Consider the following 27,634-nt stretch of genomic DNA (forward strand, 5'->3'; position numbering starts at 1 on the left):
GGCATACCGGATCAAACCAGGGGATAGCTGGCCCAAAACCCCATCTCTGACAGTGGCTAGAAGCAGACACCTGGAGAAGAGTAGAAAAACAATGCAAGTGTGTGTTCTTTTCTCCAGCACTCTGCCCACCCCCAGCTGTGTTCAGCTGCTCACACTGAGCCACATGACTTCTGTGTATTTCATCCTCAAAGAGTTTCTCTACCACGGACTTTTCTTAGAGTCTGCAGACCCTTAACATCCACAGCATCCTGTGGCAAGGAATTCCCCAGTTCAACTGTGTGAAGAACTCTTTGCTTTAAGCCTAGCTTCTGCCAGCTTCCCCTATTACTTTTATTGGAAAAGACAGTAAACAATCAATTCCTGTCCATCCTCTTCAACAGCACTCTGAATTAACACCACGTTATTATCTCCTTATTGCATGTGGTGCCTAGAGACCTCTTTGCACAGGGCAGGGTATAAAGATGAGGTTGAGTAATAGTTGTTTGGCTGCACTGCTTCCAGTCCAAAGCAGAGGAGGCAGGCAAAGGGCAAGTGTGTTACAGGAGAGTAGTGTGAGCTGACCATTAATATTGCTACCTTCTTTCTAGAGCTGCCTTTTTATTTTGCAGGTAACCACATAGTGGTGACTCTCAAGGAATTTTCCCCTCGCTTCTCCTGAAGGAGAAGTAGGTCCTGAGCAAGGATGCAGCAGCCAGAAGCTGGTGACAAGAGCAGAGCCATTCCCTCACCATGTTCAGCTCAGGGCAACCTCACTGATGACTCATTCTACACACGCCGCTGCATCACTGAGGATCTCAGCTGGTCCCTGGTCACTGTCCCCCAGCTCACTGAGCTCTGCATCCAGCACATAGCTCACAATTTCGAAAGTAAGTGGGAGCACATTTACTCCAGGACACATGGAGAGAGGGTCAGCCCCAGAGAGCAGAAGGTCAACAAGGCAGGCAGATGCATCTGAAAGGCAGTGTTGCACCCAGCCCTGCCAAAGGAGCAGATGGGGAGAAATATCCTCTTGGGCAGCCAGTTAAACAAACTGTTTAGTTGCTAAGTATGTATTTGTACACTCCAGGGATGATTGTAGTCCTCTGGGCTGCACTCCAGGATGTGACTCTGTACTGACCTTGTTCTATCACATCTTCTTCCATCCGTGCTCTTCTGGACTCACCTCAGCCATGACTGGGGCTGTGCAGTTGCTGTTTCCTGCTCTTGATTCATAGAGAGTTAGGGCAGTGCTCGAGGATGGAGCCCTGTTGTACTGAGTGCTGTACAAAGAGATGCAGAATTGCTCCCTGTCCAGAGGAGCTATCATCTCAGTATTGTACTCACAGGCTCAGCCCTCCTCCATGGCTTTTGGTGGTGATGTGACAAGTTATATCCTCAGGCAGGCAATGTGCTTTTGAAGCAGGTAGACTGATGAAACACAGCAAAACAGAAGAAGCATGTCTCATCTGAGAACTGACTGGAAGGGGGAAAAGAATGCCCTGTCTTTTTGGCTGACTCAGTGAAGTGGCAGCAAAGAGCAAAGATAGTTTTAAGGCTATGTCCACACTGGGACTGTAAGACAGTACAGAGGAGCTCAGTGCTGCCTTATGCCAGGAGCTGAAGGTACTTGAGGGTCTGACCTGGGACAGCCTTGCAATCCCAGCAGCCCGATCAGTCAGTTTGATGCCAAATGCATTGGATGTGCACTGTGCACGCGTAAAAGCAGTGAGCTCCTTTTCATGGGGACCCTCGTGCTGTCACCTGAGCTGTGAGGCTGCACCTTGCCCTGAGTGGGGCCTGAGTGAGCCTGAGTGAAGCTAGCCCAGCCCTGCCCATATGTGTCCCACCTCTGCTTGAGTCGTGGGACTTTGCAGAGAAGGTCACCGCAGTGTCAGCTGTGGGACACTGGAATATAGACTCCAGGAAGAGACAGTGGTAAAACTGTCAGTGTCCTTAGGAAGGGAATGTCCCAGAAATAGGGGAACTATAAAGCTAACACCACTTTGTGTTTCATAATCTGGTTGCCCATGCACAGATAGGTTTCTTCACTTATGTTACTCAACACAACTGCGTACACATGCCCAAATATTCATGGTGTGAGTACACATGGCTTTTCTCTGGCATTTCTGGGCACAAAGAACTTCCACCAGACAGCACAGCTGAGACTTAGGGCAAGTATTGGGAAAGAGACTCTGGGGAAAGAGTATCTGGGAAAACAGAATTTTTATTTAAACAAGGTGGACCTAAAAGCTAGGAGTGTGCCTCAGCAAAAAGGAACAGGAATCAATTTGAGGTAAGACCGATGCTTGAATTAAGATAAATAGGCACGAGGACCTGCATGAAAAGCACACAGCTGTTCTCAAATACTGTTCCTCAATATGCTTAGAAACCAAAAGGGAGAAAGTTCAGCAAATGGCAGGCCAAGCTCTCCCATCACTGTAAGGCTGAATTAGTTCTCTTGGGAGCAGAATTCCTGCCCTGAATATAAACTGCGTTCAAACCAAGTTTAATGGGGAGCTCAGTTTCTGGCGCAGTTCCCAAATATTACGAGAGTAAACCAAATTACACTGATGTTCCATTGTAAAAGTTAGAAATCATGTCTGGAAATGTACAAAGGAATCCTGCATGTGTTCTGCCAACTTAGCACTGTGCTCCAGCTTCTGGCAACCAAGGAGAGAGCCAGTATCAGCAGGGGAGGGCATGGGCACACAGCTGGGGCCCGGGCAGAACCATAGTGCCAGCAATTGTTCCTATGCCCAGACCACTCTCTCATTGTTTTTGTCTCTTCCAGAGAACCCTATTTTGAACAATCTTCTGCCTGAGCACCAAAAGAAGGTGGTGGACAGGCTCTCCACCAGCCTTCCACTCACTGTGACTGCCAACACAGTAAGCCATGAGGAGTACTGGAAGAGGTGCTGTATGGAGCGCTGGGAAGTGTGTGACGTCTCCAACTACGGAGACAGCTGGAAACGGATGTTCTTTGAACGTCACCTGGAGAACATTCTGAAGTTTTTCATCCCTAACACCACAGACCCCCAGGAGGTCCTACAGCTCATCCCACTCTGCAAAGGCTATGTGCGGAAACTGGAGATCAATCAGTTCCTGCCACCTTTGCGGGTGGATCAAAAGGAGGAGACCAGTGACCTCTCTGACACAGAGGATGATGCTGAAATTGGTGAGGTCTACATGCATCACTACGACCTGAGAGATCTCATTACTGATCTCCCTCACCTTGAAGAGCTTCATCTCATTTATGGTGTGAAGAGCTGTGGCATGAACTTTGAGTGGAGCCTCTTTAACTTCACTGAGCTGGACTGCTCCAACTTGGCTACTGCCGTGAAGATGTGCCGTAACTTGAAAGTAATATACCCCAAACTGAACCTTACTGCCTCAGCTAGATCTTCAAATTGCCTGTGGATAGAAATACAGGGACCAGTTTTGCTTGCTGGTACCACCCTTTCTTTTGCAAATTACAGACTCTGAGAGAGTGCAGAGATGTTAACCTGCTGGCCTAGCGCTGAGTATCTTGTTCTGACGTGTCCTTGTTAGAATGGGTTGTCAGGGGATCAGTGAGAAAAATATTTGCTCCCACAGAACTTGTTGCCTGTAGCGTAAGAGGCAGCAGCACTCCACTGTTTTAACTCCTCACATAGTTCTGGGAGGCAGGAGAGGAAAAGTCCAGAGGGAAATTTTCATTAGGAGTTTTTGGTAGTAAATGCATGTCAGCCTCTCCCAGAGGAGCAAAGACCCCCAAGAACAGCATGGGGAAACACTCACACTTGCCTTAGAGCAATGAGGGATTTTCCTCCTAAGAACTAACAGTATCTTCAGCTCTGTGGCAGCTGCAGTGCAGATAACTCAGCCCCTCTGAAACATCAGTGGGCATTGCTATCCAGAGTAGAGCCAGAGTGAGCTGGATGAACTCCCCACAGACTGTCATGCTTTGGGAAATATGGCTTCCAGAAGAGAAATTACCTCTCTTGTGGCTATTAAGATGCCCCAGGCACAGAGGACATTGTACCGTGGTTATCACTGTGCACGTGTTCATTCAGACAGGTTTGACTGTGATCTGGGCTGGGTTCTGCTGCTAGTTGCTGCAGATGTTTGGGCAGCTTTATCTTGCTTTAATTTAGCCCCCAGTTAGATAGAGATCTTGTGCAGTCAGAGGAGAGGAATAGGCATTCCCAGGAAGCAAACCCTTTTTCCCTAAAATAGGCATGGGACATCAGTGGCATGCCCTGCTTGCTGGAAGTATCAGCCCACTAGGAAAGCAAATACTTGAGCCTGCTAGCTAAAGGTGTCTGAAGTGAAGGGAGATGAATCCTCTCTGGTGGACCATAGGTTTAACTCAATGATGATCTTGCACAAAGCTCAGTCCAAAGCATTGGCTGTTGTAGTGACCCTGGTTTTTATGTCCACAGGTTTTCAAGCTGACACGAAGCAAAGTGGATGATGACAAGATCAAGCTCCTGGCCCGTAACTTGCAGCATCACCCTTGCTTGTTGGAGCTGGACTTGTCCCACAATCTCATCAGGGACCACGGGGCACAAGCTCTTGGCAAGCTGATCAGCCACAGCAGACTAGAAACCCTCAATCTGTGTAACAACCAGATCTCTCACCTGGGGGCTCAGGCTCTTGCCCACGGCCTGGCTGAGAGCTCCACCCTGACCTCCCTGAATCTGCGCCTCAACTTCGTGGAGGACAAAGGCGGGGAGGCGATTGGCCGTGCCCTGCTGACCAACACCAGCCTCAAGTCCCTCCATCTGGGAAGTAATAACCTGTCAGGGCCAACCGCGGCAGTGTTCTCCCAGGTCCTGGCTCAGAACACCACTCTGACGAGCATCAACTTCTCATGCAACCACCTGGGGCTGGTAAGAGAAGTCTCTTCTGCCTGCAGTCTCTGACCCTGTGTGGTGGCCTTGCAAAATAGATCCTGAGCCTGTCTCAAAGGCACAGAGGCAAATGCATCCCTCATTTTGCATTCTTGCTATGATGACAATCAGTTGTGAGCAGGGAAGAGACTGTAGCAGATGTCAGGAAAGAGAATGACACCTTCTCTGCATGAACATGAATTTACCTCACTTGTTACATCTAGCTCTGTTCATAGGGCTGAATGTGTCTTTGAGGCTTTGGACTTTTGGGCAGAGAGGGATTTCCCCCCCAGGAAACTGAAAATCAGGAAGCACGTCTGGGAAAAATCACAGATGCCTTGCACATGTGAGCGTAGCTAATGATAGGCGGCATGAGATGAGGGTCTCATGCATATCCTCTGTACTTTGGATCTGCTGTGCCATCTGTCACTCAGCAGCACACAGATAGTGTCACCCTTCCCAGAATTTCTCCTGTCCATCACACACTCAGAGGAGACTGTTAGAAAATTGGCTTGGTTGTTGAGCTTCTTTAACTCACCCTCTGGGCCGGGAGCGGTGCAGTGGGTCAGGAGTGTCATGTCTGTGTGCTTGTAAGTGGCTCCTAAAACACAGGCTTACATTTTCTAGACAGAAGAGCACCCACAGATCTTACTGCATCCCTAAGAGCTGCAGTATGCAACATGCCCGCAAACCAGACCGCTTCTCTTCTGCTGATTAAAAAGAGCTTTAGAAATCTGAAACTAGACAGCCAAAAGCAATCATGCTGGCTTTTAAACTTTCTGTGCTGCCTCGATTATTCTCACTGTCAAATAAAGAGACAGCAAGACCAGCTGTCCCTGCTGGCAGGAATATTGGCATCAATGTGTTTGACAAGGGTTTTGAAAGGATTTGATAGCAGAAAACCTTTTGTGAGTTCTGAATTTTATGGTCCTGGATGTGGAAAACCATTTGAGTTTAATGATAGAAGGGGGCAAAGGTTGGAAAGGATAGAAGGATTTTTGTTTAGTAAATAATAATCTCTGTGCTTAGTATCTTCCTTCTGATGAGCTCTCCTGTTAGCCATTTGTGAAGTTCCATGGCAGCCCAAATGGTGTCTGGTAGTGTTATCTTAGGGAAAATTGAGGGTTTTGCTAGAGATGCATCCAATTCTGACCTCTGTAGCCCATTAAGAAGAGACATCTTCCCAGTCCTTTTTGCTCTGCCCTTTTTGGCAAAAGGGCTAAAAGGCAGGGTGTTGGGATCAGGGGACCATCTGGATGGAGGAGAAAAGGGGCAGGAGGTATATTTGGTATCTGGAAGAGAATAGCAACCGCAGAAAAAATTTCAAATTGTCACATCCCTAAATACAGTGCTTCATGTAGTGGGGGGAAATGCCTCTGAGTGGGTTGCCTCCCTGAGACTACATCACATTTTCTGTCTCATGAAGGCTGGTCTTCAGTTACATGAGATAATTCCTCTCAGGAAAGCCAACCCAGCCTGGGAAATGGCATCCAGACAGAAAACTGCCAGTTCTGGGCTCTCACAACTGCCAAGATGAGGAACAGCACTCTAATCCCTTTGTCTCCAGCCAGCAGTAAGCTGGGAACCAGGGGACAGGGGGGAGCAGACTCCTCTCAGGTTATCATTGCCAGATGTGTTATTAACCAGCATGAGCTTGAGAACTCCTGACATGGTACCCAGAGGGAGTCATTAGTGTCATGTCACAGAGAGCTGCATAAGGTTACACTCTTCCTCTGCACTTCTCCTGTGAGCAACATTTCGCACCTGGGTGGAGGCCTTTATCCCTTTGGCACAATTCTCATGCACCTCCCACTGGCAGCAGCAGAAGTTGCCCTGGGGAGGAGGGAAAAGGAGCAATACACTTGTGTTTTGGGTGTCCTCCTTTAACCATCCCCTCTCATCCTTTTGCAGGATGGTGGGAAGAAGCTGCTTGAAGGGCTGGCAAACAACAAGACTTTGACTGAGCTTGATCTCCGCCACGCAGAGGTGGAACAGGAGACTGATTTCCTCATTCACGAAATTGTGTGGGCCAATCGGGAAGCAGTGAGGCTGGGATCTCTGCAGCACCCCACCACTGAACCCCTCTGAATAAAGTGCTCCAGGGAGCAATGGGCTTTGGGTGCGCACTCTTGGAAACACTTTACTTCAGGATCTTGGTTTTATTTGCTTTTCTGAGAAACACTTAACTTGTGGCCATCACCGCAGCCTTTCGCAGACCCCCATCATCCAACCTGTGACTTCCCTGGAGACAGACATTTGATCTCAAGGCACTGTAGTGGCACCACAGAGCAATCTGCCTCTTAAGCCCTCTCTCCCACTGCACCCTAAACCTCACCTCCTGTGATGCTTTGATATGCTCCAGCAGCAAGATTAGTTCAGGCAACTGAATATTGTTTCACCTGTAAAGCAGCTAAGACGAAGTCTCTGCCACCTAAATGATCCAGTCCAGACCTAACTTTAAGATTTTGCTGAGGAGGATGTGAGAGGCATAGAGGATTGAGGGAATGTTGTTTCTAGCTCCTCAGCAGCTTTTTCTGGCTATTGCTCTACTCCATCATCTATTTGAATTTATAGTAAATCTCTCTGGAGTCTGATATGCTTGGTGAAAAGTAAATAGAAATAAATTCAATAAATCAAGAGGTCTCACCACCGTGGTTTCCTGCTTTGAGTTGCTCTGCTTTTAATCAGTGCTAACCTGCCTTGCAACAGGTGAATTCTTTACAACCAGATGCTTACCTTACCTGGTAGTGCTCTTCTGTGCAAACCTGCCCAAAACAACCTGTGTTTTGCATAACTTCAAGCTAGAGGGGTCCCTTCAGGACTGCTGGCCCACATAGCTCACAAGTGTGAAAACAGTGCAGCTTCCTGGGGCTTGGAGCAAAATGGAGCAGCTTCCTTTTGCTCTACAGGCCGGTGTCACCTGAGGACAGGACAAGGCACATACTTGAGAGAGTTGGTCCACTGACCATCCTGCTCAGGAGATATCAGGGAATTAAGCAAATGGGTTAACTTCCATCCCCTCCCACCCACTGAGCAACGCAGGAGCTTCCCATGCCTCCCAGCCCTGCCCAACACCAGTGCTCACAGACCCACTGCTGGCAACCACCTCAGTGAATCATCTGAAACTTTTATTACACCGATTTGGTTTACAATCTTTGTACTTTGATATTTCCAACAAAAAAGGCAACATTGTGATATACTGTTTGTACATATATAGAGAGACAGACAGAGCTAGATCATATTGACAGAGTTGAAAAGTAAAAACCATTTCCCAGTGTTCACAAAAGAATTTATTCACCACGTACCCGCTTCTGCCTTGCCCTGCCTGATGGATACAGACACCGAGGGTGCCACTGGCCCCTGGCCAACAGGACCTTTGCCTGCACCGTGTCTGCCCATATAGATCAGAAAGGATGGAGTGCAAGGCTGCCCTGGCAGCAGGGGTGCTGACAGGGCTCAGCCCCAAGCCCTCACAGGTTTGTGTAGCTCCCTTCCCAACTATTGATGGATGCTCCAGGGGCTACAGCCAGAAGAATTCCTAACCAGCAGCAGCAGCTGTGAAACCTCCCTACCTGGGCAACTCCCACTACTTGTTTCCCATCCTCGAGACCGAGGTATTGAATATACTTATTTATTTTTATTTGCATTTACAAAATATTTTCACTGGATGACACACCTCAATGAGATGAGAACTCATGTTCAGAAACAGCAGAAAAGACCCAGATCAGCATCAGGCTGATGAAGCAACAGCTCCAGCAGTGACGGGTGGGGGTTTAATGGGGGTGGCTTGGTCCTAGGCAAGCCTGCCTGTAGCTCCAAGGACAGGGCTGCAGCTGGTCAGCCAGTTGTGCAACGAAAGCTCATGCTTGGAGGGCAGCAGTGAGATCCTGCAGACATGCTAGCACACACACGAGGAGGAATTAGCCACCAGAGCCAGTGAGGACAAGGGATGGAAAGGCCTTGGGAAAACACGTCATCACCAGAACAACTTCTGACTTGCTTTTCATGATATTCACTGCTCATTTTCCTGGTAACAGCTTGAGACTGTTAACACCACTTAAGCACCCTTCAAACCCACTCCCGGGCTGCCACGTGCAGGAATGCCTGAACAGGTAGCTGTTGCCTGGAGAACTCTTTGCCCTCTCTCCCATCCACCTCTTGGCCAAAAAGCAAAGTCCAAACCAAGCAGCCTGCAGCACTTGCCCACACCCAAGACCAACAGTCAACTATCTGCCAATCTGCAAGGGTTGAAACCATTTCAGGTGCCACACATTCTGGCCAGACAGCAACAGCAGATTGTTGGAGTGTGAACATTGCTGTGTTGGTGGGTCACTTGTCAGCTCCAGGTCCAGCCATCACAGGGAGGGTAACTAGCTGGTCACTGTGCTGAGTGCAGGGCCAGAACAAATACCTCAGCTTTCCCAGGAGATCTATCTCCAAGGAGTACTGACAGGCCCTGAGGAAGGGGAGTCATTTGTGGGCCTCTGTCTGGAGGAGGGAATGAGCTTGGGCACTGCCACCACCCCCCAACACATCATCAGCAGCACCCAGCAGAGACAAGCTGGGAGCATCCCCTCACCCATGGGTCTGTGCCAGAGAGATGGTGAGAGACAGGGGTGGCCAGAAGGTAAAGAAGCGGGAATGACACAAGGGAATGACACCCCCTGGCTGTGTGGGGGGTGTCCCATCAGGCCGGAGCCGGGGCACCCGGCTGGCTCCCTCCCACAGCAGATGGCGAGCCCGGCTTCCGCTGCTCTGAGCAGAGCGCACACGGCAGCAGGAGACAGTGGCCAGCTTCCCAAGCCTGGCGGTTTCTGCTCACAGAGACCCAGGCATCGATTTGCAAGGTGTCACACTGGCATATGTCACAAACAGGATGGCAGGTTGATTTCGAGCACCGACTTGGGGAGGAAGAGCAGGCTGCCACAAGGATGAGCAGAGGCTGTGCACAGAAATGGTTGCTGTGTTCAGCCTCCCTTTGCTCCCATGGAACTAAATTTGTCTAGGCTGAGCTGTCCCTGCCTGTTTGGTACCTACCCTCTGCACAGTCAGCCAGAGTGCTGGTGGCTGGGGTTCACACAAAGGGGGTCCTGAAAATGGGGGTGCTGTGCACCGCCTGTGGGACAGTGCAGCGCGGTGAGGAGGAAACAGCATGCCTCTAAAACATAGTGCCAAGCACTCTTGCCCTGAAACACACCCAGACAACTAACACAAGCTCTCCCAGTCACTGGGGACCCACCACTGTATTCCATCACCCCTACAGCACGTGTGCCCTGTGTCCAGCAGCTTCCCTCCAACCTCAATCACCTGCTACCCCACGTACCACCCTGCTGACAGGGCACTTTTGGCTAATCTAGATCTAGATCCTTTTGTGCTTCTTCAGTTGCAGTGAAGAGGGATGAAGCCTGAGCTTGTGTGGCTGGGAAGATGGGAAGTGGCGCAGAGCCAAGCCCTGCATCAGCTTCCCTACGTGGAGGGGACAGCTCAGAAATTAAGCGTTCCTCCTCACTACAGGGTACGCCTGAAATAGCCAGGCTTGTCAGATCCCTGTCTCTGGCTTTGATGGATTAGCCTCTCCAAGGCACAAGGCAATTTATTCATTAGTGACATTTACACCTTGTGGCTGCATTAGCCATCGTGGTTGATGACACGTGCTCAAGCTGTCACTGCTGGGCTTGGAGGCGGCATTGCTGCTCCAACAGCACAGCGAGACACGGCCTGGGCACCTCAGCTTAGGAATACCTCCTGCCTTTCTCCTCAGCCAGAGCATGCACAGATTGCCTTGAAAGCCCACTCTGTCTGAGCTTCTCTATCAAATGCCTTGCTCCATTTCCCCCCCACCCTCCCTGCCTTGCAGCACCGTTGCTCCAGCACCGCATCCTCCTGCCCCATTTTACCTTCTGTCTCCTGTAAAAACCACCACCTTTGCAAAGCCTTTTACAGATGTTCTCAACCAGCTCTCTTCCTCCCATGTCTTGCTGAGCATTCACATCCTAATCTGCCCTTTGTCAGCTGCCCTCAGCCCCAGCAGAGAAGCATAGAGCCCATGTTTGGAGACTTCTCCAGCAGATATGCTGCTTTCGCCACGATGCTGTCCCCTGCTCCCTCACTGCCACAACAGCTGACCTGCCTCTCCTCTCCTCCTTGGTCTGGAGACCAGGATCACCAAAATGTCAAGGCTTTCTGTTTTCTAACTTAGGACAAGTGCTGCGAAATTCTCTGGGAAAGCACAAAGTGATGCCAAAGTGATGCCAGGATGTGCTGTGGTTGCTCTGCAGCAAGCAAGCAGTGGGCACGGCAGGGAAGGGAGCGCTGCTGGAAGGCTGAGCACAGGCAGGGTGTGCTGAGGTCTGGCCACCAGCATGCCTGTGGTCATCATGCATCTGCTGGCATTTCATGGCACCCAGCAGGGAGGGGACCAAAATGATGGGAATGCATGGCCTCGGAGGAGTTCAGGGGAGAGGAGTGCTTTGGCTAGCTCAGAGGAATGACAGTCTGCACATCAGGCTTGGGGAGAATGAGAAGAGCTGGAAAGCATTGTCCAGGGAGCAGATCCGGCAGCTCTCCAGTTTCAGACAGGCAGCAGTGGATTAGCTTGTTCTCAAACACAGCTTGCTCCATGCTTTTATCCCTGCTCCCTGCCACTCTCTGCAGCAAATGTGACACTTCACACCGTCTCCTCACAGAAACCGGGTCAGGAGTTTCCTCTCACGAAGAACAAGCAATGCTCTGTCACCCTGAAAAGCCCTTGCTGCAAGAGTGGATGGGTGTCACCACACCACAGCCACAACATATCAACCCTCCGCAGGGCCACGGATCCCGGCTGTGCATGAGCACGCAGGACCCCCCCTGCCACATCTGGGTGGATGGCCATGTCACACCTCCAGGGGCAGAGAAAGATTTTAAACTCTGGCCTCCATTCCTGATCAACCTACCCCACTGCAAAGCCCCACGGCCACCATCCTGATCTGCCTTGGGCATTCCTTCTCCACCAGCACAGCACCTTACTAACAGAGATGGAAGGAGTGGAGAGCTTAAACTCACATCATCACCAAAAATATTTTTTTTTAAGCAAGGAACAGCAATGTGAAACACTTCTCACAGCTGTTAAGGCCTTCTTGTGGCATTTCAGTTTGAAAAAGCCATTGGCATTCCCAAAGTGAAATCTCTTATTTTGGGGTCTAGTTGTCACTGCTGTTTCCCCAGTGAGCTGAGCAGTGCTGCTCCATCAGACACACTGCTGCTCTCGCTCTGCTCTGCTCAGCCCCTGGGGACAGGCTCTTCCTGGGGGGCAGCTGCAGCACAGACAGAGCCCACCAGCTTCTGCCGGGGCTGAGCAGGAGGTGATGCCTGCTTTCAGCTGATCCTCCCCCTGCATCTGCTTCTGGAAATGTGCATAGATTCAGGCTTGGGATTTTCCAAATTTTCACCCTGACTGGTTCATGGGCTGCCATCCAAAGTCTGAATTCATGTCACGGCAGCTGACGGCACTGCTAATGGACGTTGGGACCATGGGACTGATACAAAGTACTGCGTCATCTCACCACATTCTAGATAGGCTTTTTCTTTCACTAATGTGAGTAGCTAAGATTGCAGAAGCAGCTTGTGCTGATGGAGAGTGAAAGAACCTCATGTGTCTGTGTGTGAAGTTATTTTGTTCTACAAAATCCACTAAATTATAATCACAGTAGGTGATCCATCCGTTCACAGAGTTCGAAGGACTGGGGAGGATTCAGGATGGGCACCAATATCTCACAAGCTTCATTTCCCCCAAATAAAGTTTACAAAAACCAAACAAACGAACAAACAAACAAAATGGCCCAACAAAAAAAGTCTTCCTGGGGAATGGGGGAGGAATAAAACCCACTTAGCTTTCCAGCAGCCGCTGTGCTTATTCTCAGTGCTGGATGGCCATGCTGCACACTGTAATGGGCTCCTGAAAATCTGGCAGCTTCTGGAAGAGTTGCATAGGTGGATTATATACCTGTTAGTAGAGCCTGTTCACGAGCCGCAGGAAGAGGAGCTTGTTGCACTCCACAGGGAAACTGTCCCTCCCCCAAGACTGACATGAGGTAAGGAGGGAAGGAGGAAGGGCAGGCCACGAGGCCATGGGTCTTGCAGGTTCAGTTCTGTCCTTGGGACCTCTTTTACCTCAAAGGCGGAAAGTCCTGTGGGAGAAAGCTCCTCTCCCGGTGCTGTGGAGGTGCTGTGGAGGTCAATTTGCTTGTTAGCTTGCTTTTGAGGGAGTTGAGGAGATCACATCCATGGGCATAATGTTCCCCTTGGCAGAGCAGCTGTGAGGCAGTAGAGCAGAAGAATTCAACCCACTGCTTGTGGAAACTACAGATATTCAACATTCATTCATGTTGGCCAAGTCCCAACACAAAATGCAACATCAAAGCAACACTGTGACAGATCAATTTTTCTGCACTCAGGGACAGACCCCCCAGAGGAGCTGCTAAGCCAACCTCACATTAGTATAATACCACTGGCTTCAGTAAAATTACCCTAGGAATGAACATAGCCCATTAATTTCTACCTGAAGTGTGACTATGACCCCTTTCCACTTTTTCCAGAATGCCCACAGGGAAACAGCCCTAGGCAGGCTCAGCCCCAAGTCCCCACTGGGGTCCCAGGTCCTGTGAACCAGCCTTTGGTCTCCATGTATGCCTGGCTCAGTGGAGAGTGCAGGCCCAAGTGCATCACAGGGAGCAGCAGCACCAGACAGAGCTATCACTTAAACTATGTTTCATTTCTGACATTACCTGGATCCAGATCATATTCCTACAGACTTTATTCTAACCACTGAATAGGAATGAAACACGATCAGAAGGACACATCCCAGCTCGAGACTCACAGCTCTTTGGTAACACAACATCTCGGTGGCGGTGTGGCACTTCAGACCCAGCCCCTACAGCGACTGCAGCAGAGCAGGAGCACACTGCAGCAAAGTCTGTCCCCTGCTAAAGGCAGCACCCTGGTGACATTAGACAGCAGTACTGAAGCCGTGGTTGGAAAGACTGGAAGGAGAGCTTAAAAGGCATTATTTGTCCCACCTGCTAATCAGCAGGTGCTGTTTTACTGGCATCGATGCTACCTATCTTTCTTAACCTTACACTTAATAAATCTTTTCCTGCAGTTCTCACCCCATGGGCATCCATCAGTTATTAAACAACTCTGCAGCCTCTTGAGTGAAGAGACAACAAAGAGGGCAGGGACCAGCTGGATTTCTAATGTGCATTTTAGGGGGAGCAGAAAGGAAGAGGGGTGCATTTGTTTGGCAATAGATGAACAGCAGCTTCCCCAGCCTTAATACTGTGTATTTGCCTGGAAGGCCTGGCCTTGGCCATAGGCTCAGATTCCCTCTCACCATCCTAATGAATGCCCCTGCAGCTGCTCACCCCAACAGCCCTCTCTGAAACCCCCCTCCTTGGTGTGGAGTGAGACATGACACGCAGAGGTCTCAAAGTAGTACCACTTGGCTGGCTGGTGTCATCAACTGGTTCTGCACAAGCAAGGTGCTAGGCACTACTTGGGAAGCTTCCAGTGTGTTGAAAGATAGAAAAATGGGTGGTGATGTGTCTTGAAGATCAGGTAATCCAGAGCTTCTCACACACTTCTCTCTCTCTCTTTTTCTCTAGTTCAGAAAAGCTGGAGAGCTTTTAAGTACCTGACAAGTATATTGAAGAGCAGGAAACACCAAATAGCCCAAACTAATTCTCCAGCCTTGCAGCAGTAAGGACTGGCCCTCTTCTGGGTTGCATTAGCACCATGAAGGGCCAGGAAGAGCAGCTTCCTGCCTCCCTCTTTCTAGTATATGAGGAAACTCCACTGCTAAGTGCAATGCTGAGCCTGACTCAGCCCATGGAAAACTGCAATGTTTGAATGATGTATGGAAAAAAACAATCTGACTGCAGAGATCCTCCTAATTATTGCCCCCATCATGCTGACAAGCACCCAGCTCTGACCTTCCCAGAGGGTGAGGCGTGCTGTCCTGCTTTCCTTGTGTAAGCGGCCAGCAGCTCTGTGAGCTCCGCTCACTTCGAAGAGATCTGCACCAGAAATGAGGACACAGCCACCCTGACAGACCATGGCACTGCTTGCACCTTTGGCCCTCTTGCCGGGGACAGGCTCAGAGCAGGAGTGACATATTCACTACACAGAGAAAACTTCTGCACCACCACTCAAGCCAGGGTCCGGCAAGTGAGATCAAGACTCTGGGCTTGGTGAAGAGAAGGCTACAGATAACAGGCCTGCTTGTGTCAGGAAGGCCATGAGAAAAAGGAACAGAGCCAATTAGACTCACCAGTCAATGGAGGAGAAATAATGGGATTAAGCTAAAGCAGGGGGAACTCAGGTTAGATATAAGGGAGAAGGCTATCCTGAGAGGAGCCGACTGGGCCATCGAATGACCTGCCAGAGGAATCATCATCACCAGCGTGGATACGGCAGAGAGCAGACACAAGCCTCAAGAAGAGCAGGCACCTGACTGCTGCACAGCCCAGAGCTGTGGTGGGGGATGTGTATGTGCCAGGAGATGGGACCACTCCACCATGGAGAGGCCGTGTGCCAGAACAGGGACAGGCCATCTCTGGGATCTGTGCTCGTAACCTGAGCCATAAGGAGAATTACAGCAGCTGCCCTTGGCCCAGGGCACTGCAGGAGGAAACCCTCTTTGTTGGTAGTGTCCCATGCCAGGAGACAGAAAGGAGAGCCCAGTTTTCTGCTCTGAACTTTCCTGACTGACTGACATGCCAGGACCAGCCCTAGTTTCAGTTTCTCTTCAGCTCCACCACTTCTCTGTCAAGCCACCAGGCAGCTCCTGTCCCTGCTGCCCAGTCCTGCTTCCCTACCATGTCCAAGTGCACTATCCCCCTTTCCTGAGCCTGAGTCATGTCTCCACCCTTGAGAAAATGGAATGGGATGGACCAGGGGGGCAGTTCTACCAGGTGCACTGGGGTAGCACCAAGAATATGACGGATGGGATGTCTGAGAAATCCTGGCATGCAGTGGGGAATACTGACTAGAGAGGTCCCACTTCTCAGGGTGCTGTGGGTCTGGACCAGCCACAGACAGTAGCACTGGGACCTGGCTGCAGCTGACAGCACGTAGATGGGGAAGGTGTTCAGCAACAGGAAGACCGTACGGATCCTGTGGGTCAGAAGAACAGCCGTGCCTCGAAGATCCACCTGGACAGACCACCTCCAGAATAAGATTTCACCTGTGAAAATGGGGCCAGAGGAACAAGGCCAGGCATTCTCATGGAAAGCTCCAGAAAGAGCCAAGGACATGGTGCCTGAAACTCTGCTGCAGGTGTTAAAAGCTGGGGGGCACAGAGACCCTGCTAATCTGTCCCTGTTGTGAAGACTGTCCCTGCCCCAGGGAGCTAAAAGGCCTGCCAAAACTTAGATAAATCCATCTGTCCAAGGCACCTTGGAGGCTGGAGATAGAAAGATGAGCCATTACAGCCTAATTTAAGCAACAGTGCAGATTTCAAAGAGAACATGTCAGGAAGGACAAGCGGGGACCTCATTCCTCACTAATGACCCATTGCAGCTCCACTGTCTCAATTCACTGGGACACACAAGCACACACCATTACCTCCCTGGAGTCAGAGAACATCCATATTGGCCTTGGCTTACATTAGGCCTTTGCAGAGAGAAGTGGAGTGCACAGCAAGCCAAATGTCATTACTAAGCAAGGAAATCCCAGGGCTGCTTTCACCCAGTCTGAATCTACGCCAAAAATAATGAGAACAAAATGCAGAGAGGGATGTGCCTACGCTGGAGACCTTATGCTTCTCTGTCCTCCAAGGGACTCTCTTCTTTAAACCAATGTCTAGCTCTGGTAGTGAAAGTAAGGGCAGATGCTAAGACAGAATTATTAACAGAGTGAGATTTTAAGAGACTTCTCGTTCAAACCACTGCTGTTTGTAGTTTAGCACTCGAGATCCAGAAGGACAAGCTGACTTGAAGGGCAAGAGACACTAACCAGGATATGCAGGGCATAAAGAGCAGAACAGACTGCTCTGGGGGAATGAAAGGTGGAGCCCTACAACACCCACAGGTGCTGACCACTCCAGGCTTGCCAGCAGGAGATGACTTTCAAAATAGGACCAGTGTGGTACATGGGTGCACTTGCAGCCTGCTTGAGACCTGGGAGGCAAAGCAGTACAGCAGCACGATGAGAGAGCCAGACCCGTCACTAATAGCTGGCAGGAGGAAGATGGCTGGACTGAATACAGGGCCTCACTGTTCGCCCTTCTGCGACATATGGGGAGGCAGACACCAAGCACAAATGCCCAGGTGCCAATGGACTTGCCCTTGTCACCCAAGATGTGCTGCTCTTAGCTTTTGTTTGCCACAGCTGATGAGGGAAGCGGGGTGAAGCTGAGGAGCAGGGCTGTCTGGAGAAATCGCTGGCTGATTTGGCATGCACTCCCCAAAGAACTGACTGAAAAGGAGACAGCTTTTCTGAGAACAAGGACACAAGAGATCCGGGGATGTGTTGCTGGAGGAGGAAAAGCTGGGTGTCTGCATGCTGCAAACACTGTTGCAGCTTCAGTGACACAAACGCTCTTTGCCCAATGTTGCTGAGATCCTTTCCAGCAGCGTAGAAGGGGCAGCACAAAGCTCAGAGCAAACCTTCCCTGACAAGAGCAAGGCAGAAGAACCCAGTAGCTAATGACCTACACAGAAGTCACCTCACTTCTGACAGCCTGACACCTCCCTGCAAAAACCTCTGTTGTGCAAAACATTTGGTTTTAATCAGGTTTTCCTCTAACATATCCCCAGCCTCTGTTCTGCAGAGCATCCCTCTTGGCAGATGCCTCCTGCACAGGTCCTGCACCAAGCGTGGGGTCACACAGAAACAGAATCCTTTTGATCCTCCTTTCCCCAGCCAAAGTTCTCAATGCTCCAGCACAGTTCTGCATTTGTCCCTCCTATCCCCTCAGAGCTCTCTGCCAAAATGAGGCTTCCAGGAGCCTGCAGCTCAGAGTTCACAGCCAGAGCCCAGCTGGATCTTATGCAAAATTCACTTGTGCAGACATGCACCAACCTGCTGCTCCATTATCAATAAGTGAACTGCAGCTGAACCTACCAGAGACTTCCTTGATGCTTGGCTGAACCAATTAGGACTTACTTCAAAGCCAGGAAGGGTCCCCAGCCACTTGATGTGCCACCTGATACCACGATGTCTGTTCCAGTGCCATCCTCTTCCCCTTCCCCAGCTCACCAGGGGCCTCCTGTTTCCAGCTCCTCTTTCCAGCTGAGCCCTTCTCCAGCAAACACACCAGTAGCGCTGCAGATCTCCACTCCATCTGGATTTGCACATTCATCCCTTCCCTAGTGCTGCATGCCCAAATAGAAAACCCTTTACCAAGGGGATGCTGACTCACAGCTGGCACACCGAAACTTCCGAAGGAGGTGAGCATGGGATCCTCTGGAGGCAATGCCATTCCCAGCAGTGAGAAAAAAGTAACAGTCGGAGCATGGTCTAAAAAAAAATGGGGAGGGTGGGGAATGGCCAGGGGGAAGGGGAAGAAGCGGATTCGTGGCTTTCAGCCTTTGCTCTAACCTGCCATTTAGCTCCACGTGCCTGGGTACCCATGACCTTCTGTCACAGGCAGCAACACCCTGCTCCAAGGGGCCTGTTCTCCTCCACCCTGTGAGGGGTCTCACTCCAGTGTGGGAAGCAGGGTGGGCAGAGGTGCAGCAGGGTGCTTTTTGGTGGCTGCTGGTTCCTTGGAGCACGAGCCAGCCTGGAGCCAGGGTTGGGAGCCAAAGCCACCCCCTCCCTGCATCAGGCCTGCCGTTTTATTCCCCCGTTTGGGTCTTGATACCATGAATTATGGTTTTGCTGTTGGTTTGGTTGGGTTTTTTTTTTTTTTTTGCATGTGGTGATCGGTCTAGAGTTCTGTGCCATGTCAGGGGGAGCATCTGCATCCACCCCCTCTGGGAGGTCAGAGCCACAGCAGGGGAAGCCTTTGCTGGCTGCCGGAGCAGGATGCCATGTCCACTCCATCCTGATGTCCTCCTAGGCTATCCCCCTTGTGCTCCTCTCCCCAAATCCTGTGCTGGCTTGGCCAGGCAATGGACAATGAGATCTCACCGCCTTCTGCTTTCACAGTGAGGTCTCCACGCAGGACCCATTGCGATGGAGGTGACGGTGGTCATGGTTCAGGCAGCCTTCGTTGCGGTGTACAATGAGGACAGGGAAGTAGAGGGCATCCTGATAAGGAGGGGGGTCTTCCTCCTCCACAGTCACCTGGCTGGAGAGGCGTGTCTGCTCAGTGGGGCAGCTCTGCTCGTTCAGGCTGCCACTCCGGCTCCGCCAGAGGCAGCTGCGGCGCGAGCCGTACAAGCGGCCCAGGGAGAAGCGGCTGCTGCTGAAGGGAATCCTGGGACTGCCGTTGCAGATGCTCAGAGCACTGCGGGAGAAGATGGAGGAACTGCTTATAGTCCTGTGGCAGCGCTCGCAGTTCTGCCGGTAGCCCCCGTAGCGGCAAGCAGAGTAGCTGGTGCAGCCGGAGAGCCCCACCAAGTCCATCAGGACCGCTTCCGAGTAGCTGGGCACCAGCTGCTGGTTGGACCGTATGTGCCACTCCAGCTCGGTGCTGTCCACCGTGTTGACACGGGGCATCCTCCGGCAGAAGGAGCGCTCCTCGGCCGGTGTCACAGCCACGTAATCGAACCCAAAGAGTTTTTCCACGTGGTAATGGACATAGGAGGTGCGGTACTCATTTAGCACCCGCAGGGGCCAGGATAGGGTCAGCAGAGCTGCCACCCAGAAGACATAGTGAGATACATACCAAGGCAGGTTGTCTGGGTCAGAAAAGGCCACCATGTATTCCTTGAAGTCCACATTTTTGAGGTGCATCCCCTCCCTGGCCTCCATGTAATCGTCTAGGCCCTCGTTCTCCGTGAAGAAGCGGGCCCGCTGGGTCAGATAGGAGTTCTCGGACTCCACGTTGGCAAAGCTGAAACACTTGGTGAAGCGGAGCCGTGTGGCTGGGTAGCTCTCCAGGTCAATGAGGTCCTTGGAGATGTCCTTAACTCCACAGTTGGAATAATCAAACTCGGCCTCTGCCACGTGGGTGTTGACCCGCTCGTGGTACACTTGGGTGGTGGTGTAGGCGTCCCCGTTGCGGTAGCGGGTGACCTGCCGTGTCCTGCGGACGTAGTGGTAGCTGATGGCCTTCCACCAGATGCAGGGGGTCGCCTGCTGCATCCGCTGCACACGCTCGTGCACGCTCTCCACGTCCACTTTGTACTGCAGCTCGTTGCGCGTGTAGCAGTGCCAGCACTCCACCAGGTACACCACGTAGAGCATCACCAGGAAAGCCAAGGGGATGTAGACGTAGCCGTTGGAACAGGGGCTGTCATGGTACATCATGGACTTGCCCTTGTAAGCGCTGTCAAAGGTCAGCCGGGTCACCTTGGTGACGTGGCACCAGGTCATGGCTCCCATGCAGCCATACATGAGGAGGGACAGCAGCAGGCATTTCCAGTGGGACTCTCGGCACAGGGACTTGCTGAGAGACTGCTTCACTGGCCGCTGCTGCTCCGGGGGACCGGGGAGAAGGAGAGAGAAAACAAGAGAGGAGTCAGTGGGCTGCAGCGGCAGGGGAAGGGGCACAGGCAGCAGGGTGCTGTGGTAGCACCTATAGTTCTGCAAACAGAGACCAAACAGCAGATGCCATGGGCCTCCTGGCCTCAGCGGGCAGGGCAGAGGCTGGGATCTCTCACAGGATGACAATCATGCAGTGCAGGCAACTATCACCCCCACCTCCATGTCTGGTGCTCTGCCCCTCCCTGGGAGACAGACAGTGCCCAGCTGGACATGGTGGAGAGTGGTAGAGGACAACTCAGTCAGCCGCACCCTGAGCACCTCCCTTCTCCAACAGGGAGTAACCCCTAACATTGCCACTTCCCAGGGAGAGCTATTGGAGCACCAGGTAAGAGTCTGAGTGATCTCCTCCGCATTCCTCAGCTTTTGCACCCACCCCACCAGCACAGGCAGCTCTAACTGATGTCATCCCACCTGAACCCCTCACCACAGCTCATGCCACTGCACACGAGTCTCTCCCCCGCTTCCCAGTAATGACCAACAGCAACACTCCAATTCCTCCACCAGGGCGGCACAAGCTGCCTGGTGCGCCTGTAAGATGGAGAAACAGACCTTCTGCAGCTGGGAAGCTCTGTGTTTGGTAATGACAATTCCCACTACAACACTTGGCAGCCTAAGGAGCTCTGAAGTGCTTCTCAAGTGCTTTATAAACCATCCCAATGAGAAAGTACTTTTCCACGATTGAAATGGAGCCATCTCCGGTAGGAGAGAAAGCAAATATGGAGTAACACCCTAAAAAGTGCTCGGGCTGGAAGGGAGGAGCATCCTAACAATCTGCAGCAGCAAGGAGGGCAAGAGGCCACTCACAGCTGCTGGCAAATGTGCCTGCTTGCATTGGGATTCAGATGTGACAGTCCACACTTCTGAAAAAACTGCTCTTAGGTCCTTCATGGTGAGGAAAAGGCAGAAATTAGCAACACGACTTTTTAAAGGGATTGCACTGGTGCCTTTACCACAGTACAGTGCAGGGTTTCACACAAACCCATGAAAAAAACTTTGTTAAGGAAACCTGTGTTACTCTGCAACACTCTGAAGTCTCAAGTATTGATCCATTGTCTGTGAGATCTGACATCATCCTACCCAAAGAAAGAACAGACAAAGTAACTATTTGCTTTCTTATACAGAATATTTCATCCAGCAATCTCCAAAGGGGCAACCTGAGAGAAGGGGTCAAGAACCCCAGCCTTGTGCAGACGCCACCAAATTCACTCAGAGGATTCAAGCTTTGCTCTCCCTCTGCACCTGCAGGCAGCAGCAGCTCCTGAGCTCAGCTCCACCGTGGCAGGGGCCAACTCCAGCTGTAATGACACTGCTCATGGCACTGCAGTCCAAGCCTGGCTCCATTATTCTCCACTCCTGAACATGCTGGGCTGGAGAGGTCTCTCATCCAGGAATCCCAAACAACTGATTGGGCTCACACTGCTAGAAAGCAGGAGGGGCACTTTCACTCTGGCATGAAAAGGAAAATTAAAGCAAGAACCAGCAATCGCAAGGCCACTGGCAGGTCTAGGGACAGCCCTGGGCCTCTTCTTTCCTGTAAGAAATGCTTCTTGCTCTTCTGAAGAGCCCCTCATTCCTGGCTTGGTGCTCTGGAGTCCCACAGGCCAATCTTTCCTCCCCACCCTTGTCAAAGCCTGCCAGTGGGACTTCTGTCACTGCACTCAGGGATCCTGCCCAAATCTCCAACAGAGGTTTCTCTCCTAGAGGCACAGAGCTCCCCTGCCTGCCCACCCCAGCAGCCAGTCCATGATGAGCAGAGCAGGCAGCACATCCAGAGAAACCCCTGCTGGCAAGGGGAATGCTGGTACATCCCACTGGCACTCGCCGCTATCAGTAATGCTGAGCTCCTCTCTTTGAAGCCTCTAGCTGAGAGCAGGACCAGGAGACAGACAGACAGCCCAGGGCTGGTAGGTGGGGTGGTGCTGGCCAGCAGGCAACTCAGAGAGGTGCAGGATGGTGCTGCTGGCAGTGCTGGCATGGACACATGTGCAGCCCAGTCTTCCCAGTGCAACTGACCACTGCAGCAGCCTCACAGTCACGGGGCAAGAAGGCAACCCCAGGTAAGAGAAAAGGGAGTGAGGAGAAGAAGGGAGGGCCTTTCAGGAGGCAGAGCCACCTGAGCTGTGCTCTCCCTCCTGAGGTCAGTGCTGCAGTTACAAGGGCCTGCTCAGACCCCTCTGTCTTTGCTTGGTTGCAGCACGGTTCTACCATGCTGGAATACTGTACCACTACCCAGGCAGCTAAAAGCTTCCTCTCTTACTGCTGCCTTCTGCGTTGCAGGCTTTCCCTGGCAGCGGCAGCTCTGTGAGGATGTAAAGGAGCAGCTCAGCCAAAGGAGGAGCATGGGGAGGGTCTGGACAGGGCTCTTGGAGTGGTACATGCCAAGCCTGGGGTGTCTGTGGAGTGTGAATGCTGAGAAACAGCACCTTGTTTAGGAGGCAGAAACACAAACAGAGCACAAGGAATAAAGCAAAGCATCCAGCTCATTCATTTGCCAGCTGGGGAAGGGGCACCACAATGACAGGTCTTTGGATACGTCTGTCTCAGAAAAGCAAATTCCACCTCATAGTCAACCCCCAGCCCTTCACATTCTGCACTGCCTGTGTCGCAGGAGAAGGGAGACGCTGGCTGTCACCCTGCAGAGATGTAGGCAAGCCCCACTGCGGTTACCCACCCAGGGCAGGGAGCACGATGCAGCCCAGGCTTGGTTCCAGGAACTGTGTTAGCAGGGCTCTAGTCCATGCATTAGTCTCCTCCTAGGACTACGCAGCATTTAGATACTGCAGCGCTTTTCCAGGGTCACACTAACCCCTGCTGTAAACTGTTTACAACCCAGCTCTGTCCTAGGCTTTTGAGGTAAAACACATACACCTCGGCTGCACCGGTGGGGTTTCCGAAAGCTGATCAAGTGCCAGTGATGGGATACAACCACAGCAGAGACAGAGGAGGAGCCAGATGCAGAGTCTAATCCCAGTAGGAACTGCAGCATCCCTGCTCCTCTCCCAGGCTGCAAAGGGCTCACAGGAGCAAACAATCAGCTCCACAGATTCCTCTGCAGAAGCAGCTGAATAAGATTGTCTCCCTGAGCTCTTAACCAGCCTTGGATAAGTCCAGCATAGCAAACAAGCAGATGAAAAAGCCGGGGAAAGAGAATTCTGTCTCAGAACAGTGTCACCAGGAGGAGAGCAGGCACTGATATAAATGCCATCGTCATCTGCCCGCTGCAGTCTGATGGAATGAGGCAAAAGACTTGCCCTACTTCACTGCAAACAGGGTTTCCCTCCACCACCGGGAGCCTCCCTCTGCTCAGGCTCCAGCACTGGATAGTGGTAAGCAAATCTGCTATTGCAGGTGCACTGGAACATCTCTGCAGTGCTAGGGGGCAAGGCTGGCCATAGCTCAGCCGAACCTGTTGTGGGATCCCAACCAGCTCCTTTCCCTGTGCTTCAGTTCACCTGGTGGAACGCATGGGGCAACCCTTAGCGGGCACTACTGAGACACACCTCGGGAAAGGCAGGGGGTGGGCTGCTGCTTGGGCCTCCCCTCTCTCCTGCGTGGCACTGGCCTCTGACACCGCCCTGAAGTGAACAGAGATGGAGCCCCACACCTGCAGTTGCTGCTCGGGATGCGTAGGGAGGGATGGAGGGGATGACTCACAACCAGCCCTGAAGCAAAAGGAGACACCCACAAGGTACAGGGCAGAGGCAGTACAAGAGGGGACCCCCGACACTGCTTGCACTAAACTCCTTTGAGGTCTGGGGGATCCTCTTTTAAAAAAACAGCCTCAAGGAGACAAACATGCCCAGCACCTCAGTGGCCAAGCACATGGGTCAAAATCCCTTAATCACCCCTGCAACCTTGACCCTGCAACTTTGAATACTAAAACCCTTCAGGTTCTTCAAGCCACTCCCAGTTACAGCCTGGCCCCATCCACTGTCCCCCTTTTTAACAAGTGTTTCCATGTCATTACCTCCCACAACTCTCACCTGCGTCTCCCTGCAGAGGCCGCTGTGAAATCTCTGATTCACCTCCAGAATGCTAAACCTTCGTATTTTGAGACAACCTGGGGTTCAGAGAGTTAGGTGTCCTAGAGACAACCCTCTAGAGGGCTGAAAAAACAATCCAAAAAAATCCCCAGAGCAGCAGCCTGAAGGCCCAGGTAGCTCCCGAGTGCCAGGTGGTGGCAGCAGCTTGCAGGGGACTCCAGAGGGACTCCTGAGCATCAGTTTCCATGGCTCTTCCCCAGGATTCACTTACATCATGCAAGAAATGAATAAGCCCTGATTCCTTTGACCTCAGATCCCCAGAAAAAGGGAGGTAGGGAGGATCCAGTCATTTCTAGGAATTACCGCTGTCTTCGAAGGCTCTGGACAAACATTGGCAACTTCTGGCCAGGATGGTCCCAGCAAATACCCACATCACACACCCCATGCCTACACCCCAAGCTCAGGAACCACCTGCCTACAAGAAAGAGGTGGCTCAGTCCCAGGCTGGCAGTGTTGCCAACTGCAGAGGACAGAGGAAGGCTGAGCATCGACAGGCCAGGGAATCCTGCCAGCAGTCAGCTCCTGCAGCGGTACCAAGGTCTCCATTTTACACAGGAGCTTGGAGGAGGACTGGTTCCTTCCATCAGATCCCACCTGAGCAGCAGGACAAGGACATATTTTTGCTTGTTCCCAGGTTGAAAAGCTTGTCCCTTGGCATCTCCTACCCTCCAAGTATGCACTGATGAGTGAAATTCAGTTCACCACCACTAAGTGTAGGTGTAGGCATGTGATGCCAAGATGGAACAAGAGCTCAGTCAGCTCTGGCTAGTACCTCTTGCTACTTGCCTGGGACAAGATGAGAAGCACCTGAAGCCCTGCCTGGCTCCTAGATGCAGCAACCTGAGGTATCAAAATGAGACACCTTCAAATAGGACAGGTCAAGTCTCCCATTTTCCAGACATCTCCTGTGGCCTCCTACTCACCCTGGCCAATGGACCCTGACATGTGGGATTGAGCCACACTGCGGGGACACTCGACAGTGCTGGCACCAGCAGTTGGTTCTGACAGAAATGAGGACATTGCACAGCCCGTATGGCATTACATAGGCACTAGAGGGGAGGAGGAACATTGTCCTCTCCCTCTCCTGACAGCTGTGAAGACAAGAGGATTGCACTAGGTCAGTCCATGAATGCAAGCTCACCACTAAAGTCTCTCCTCATTGCATCAGATGAGACACCAGCAAGCATGGCACCATCACGAGAGGCTGCAGCTTCCCTCTCCTCCACCAGCTGCTTCATGCAAGTCTGTGATAGCTTCTGGCCAAGGAGGATGCCCTTAGCCTAAACAGAGCAGGTCATGGACGACAGCCTTTCTGCCTGCTCCCATGGAGTATTATACTGACACCCTCGCTGGCAGCCACCACAGAGTAACTGAAGCTCGGACAATCTTATAATCCCTGCGAGCCAGGGGGCACTGCAGGTGAGGGAAACTCGTCTGGGCACTGCCCCTGCTACACTTCTCTCACCCAAACTGGCTCTTGCTCTGGCTCCTCTGAAAAGTCTGTGCCGTGTTGAAAGTAGAACCAGTAGAACCAAAGCACCGGCAGTAAGAGACCACATCACAGCAGGGCACAAGCATGTCCTCACGCTAAAAAAGCCCCTCACAGTTTGGCTACCCTCATCAGTATCTGTTTGAAGAGCTGGGCTCAGATCATCAGGAGTTGTTGAATGCAGGCAACAAGAGAGGAACAGACACAGAGTATACAGTATTTGTACAGCTTCCCAGTCCTTGAACTTCAACATTCCTCTCCTGCAATTATTTATATCTAAATATAAGTCTGTATATATAGAATAAGTGTGCATGGGCATGCATGTTCTGCCCAAGCCAAGGAGGCAGAGAATACCAGGATTATGCAGCACTCACAAACTGCAGCTCCTCATCAGTAGAAGGGGAAGTGATGCACCAGCTTCTGAGTATCCCCCCAAGCTGCCCTTTGAGCTGTGGTCTCACCAGACAGGGCAGCCCACCACCTGCAGGAGAACACTGCCCTTCCTACACTGCCTGGTTGCCCTCCATGGGTCAGCAGCCCCATGGCATAAAGTGAGTCTCAGCAGTTGCCTTCTCTCTTCTTGGGAAGCGCAAGCTGCAAGCAGGATCCGTAGAGGCAGACAAAAGGGCTGGCACACCTGCCTCCCGGTGGTGCTCCCAAGGCACAGGGCACCCTGCTCTTCACCCTTTCTGGCATCTGCTGCCTGGACTCCAGAAAAGTCATCTGCTGAGGGAGACTGCAGCACACCTGGAGGCAAGGCTGTACTGGTACCTGGCCTGCCCCAGTCTGCACCTTCCACTTCTCTAGCTGGGAGCAGCCACCAGCAACAGTCCCTGGCTTTGCCATGTCCCCAAGCCCTCTACCCTGCTGCCCACCGCGTCTTGCCTCACAGTGACCCAGGCAGCTGTGCCACATCCTGGATACCCCCAGAAGCCAGCGCACAGCAAGGCGGGGGTCTCCATGTCCACTTCTCCCAGGCATAACAAGCTCTGCCCGCGGCTGTAAGCACAAACGGTGCCCTGCGCTTCTCGTTTCTGATTTTTCCCTTCCTCCTCTATCCCGGCCACTCCAGCTCCGGCCCCCGCTCCGGACGGCGATGGCTGCTGCGTCCCTTCCATCCCCGGAGGCTCCGCAGCGATGACGGGCGAGCGAGGGAGAAGAGGTGCGCTGGGGCAGCCCATGGGCGGCGCGGACCGACGGCTGGGTATCCTCGCCCCCAACCCCCCTCCATCCCCGCCGGCCCGCATCGCATCCCCGGGGCCGGAGCGGGGCGAGAGGGGCTCCCAGCGAGCGGGTCCGCACCTGTGCGGGCAAAGCCCGGCCCGGCCCGCGGCGGGGCGGCCAATGAACGCGCCATGCAAGGGTGGTAGGGGGCAGCCCCGGGCCGGGGGCGGCCGCTCTGCTCACCTCCTCTCTGGCCCCCTCCGCCTCCTCCTCCGGAGGCACCGGCGTGCTGCTGCCTCCCTCGCTGGCGGCGGCCGCCGAGGCCGGGGGGGACATGGCGGCGGGGGCGCCCCGCTGGCGGTGCCTGCGGGCTGGGCAGCTGCATTATCCCGCCCGCCGCCGGGCGCTGCCTCGCCGGTCGCCGGGCGGGCGGCGGGGCGGCGCGGCGGGCGGGA

The 27,634-nt window shown here is 52.4% G+C and overlaps 2 protein-coding genes across 2 annotated transcripts; one reads left to right on the forward strand and one right to left on the reverse strand.

Moving 5' to 3' along the window:
- The first annotated feature begins 667 nt into the window (after positions 1 to 667).
- Positions 668 to 6,938, forward strand: TCTE1 (t-complex-associated-testis-expressed 1). The gene is made up of 4 exons (XM_041477243.1): positions 668 to 866; positions 2,771 to 3,339; positions 4,401 to 4,850; positions 6,762 to 6,938. Exons 1-4 carry the CDS (start codon positions 683 to 685, stop codon positions 6,936 to 6,938), a joined length of 1,380 nt encoding a protein of 459 aa, XP_041333177.1. The 5' UTR covers positions 668 to 682.
- A 12,036-nt stretch (positions 6,939 to 18,974) lies between these two features.
- Positions 18,975 to 27,543, reverse strand: TMEM151B (transmembrane protein 151B). The gene is made up of 2 exons (XM_041477190.1): positions 27,423 to 27,543; positions 18,975 to 20,411 (listed from the first exon to the last, which is right to left on the reverse strand). The coding sequence occupies exons 1-2, from the start codon at positions 27,513 to 27,515 to the stop codon at positions 18,975 to 18,977; spliced, it is 1,530 nt and encodes a 509-aa protein (XP_041333124.1). The 5' UTR covers positions 27,516 to 27,543.
- Positions 27,544 to 27,634: the final 91 nt, after the last annotated feature.

Source organism: Pyrgilauda ruficollis, unplaced genomic scaffold (genome assembly GCF_017590135.1).
Source record: "Pyrgilauda ruficollis isolate IOZ18807 unplaced genomic scaffold, ASM1759013v1 scaffold4, whole genome shotgun sequence".
Lineage (NCBI taxonomy): Eukaryota > Metazoa > Chordata > Aves > Passeriformes > Passeridae > Pyrgilauda > Pyrgilauda ruficollis.

Excerpts from the sequence above, each read along its gene's own strand:
- TCTE1 (XM_041477243.1), top strand. The coding sequence starts at position 683 with ATGCAGCAGCCAGAAGCTGGTGACAAGAGCAGAGCCATTCCCTCACCA. Across the intron at positions 3,340-4,400 it reads AGATGTGCCGTAACTTGAAA|GTTTTCAAGCTGACACGAAG; the intron begins GTAATATACCCC and ends TTATGTCCACAG. Across the intron at positions 4,851-6,761 it reads CATGCAACCACCTGGGGCTG|GATGGTGGGAAGAAGCTGCT; the intron begins GTAAGAGAAGTC and ends ATCCTTTTGCAG.
- TMEM151B (XM_041477190.1), bottom strand. The coding sequence starts at position 27,515 with ATGTCCCCCCCGGCCTCGGCGGCCGCCGCCAGCGAGGGAGGCAGCAGC. Across the intron at positions 20,412-27,422 it reads CGGAGGGGGCCAGAGAGGAG|CAGCGGCCAGTGAAGCAGTC; the intron begins GTGAGCAGAGCG and ends CCCCCGGAGCAG.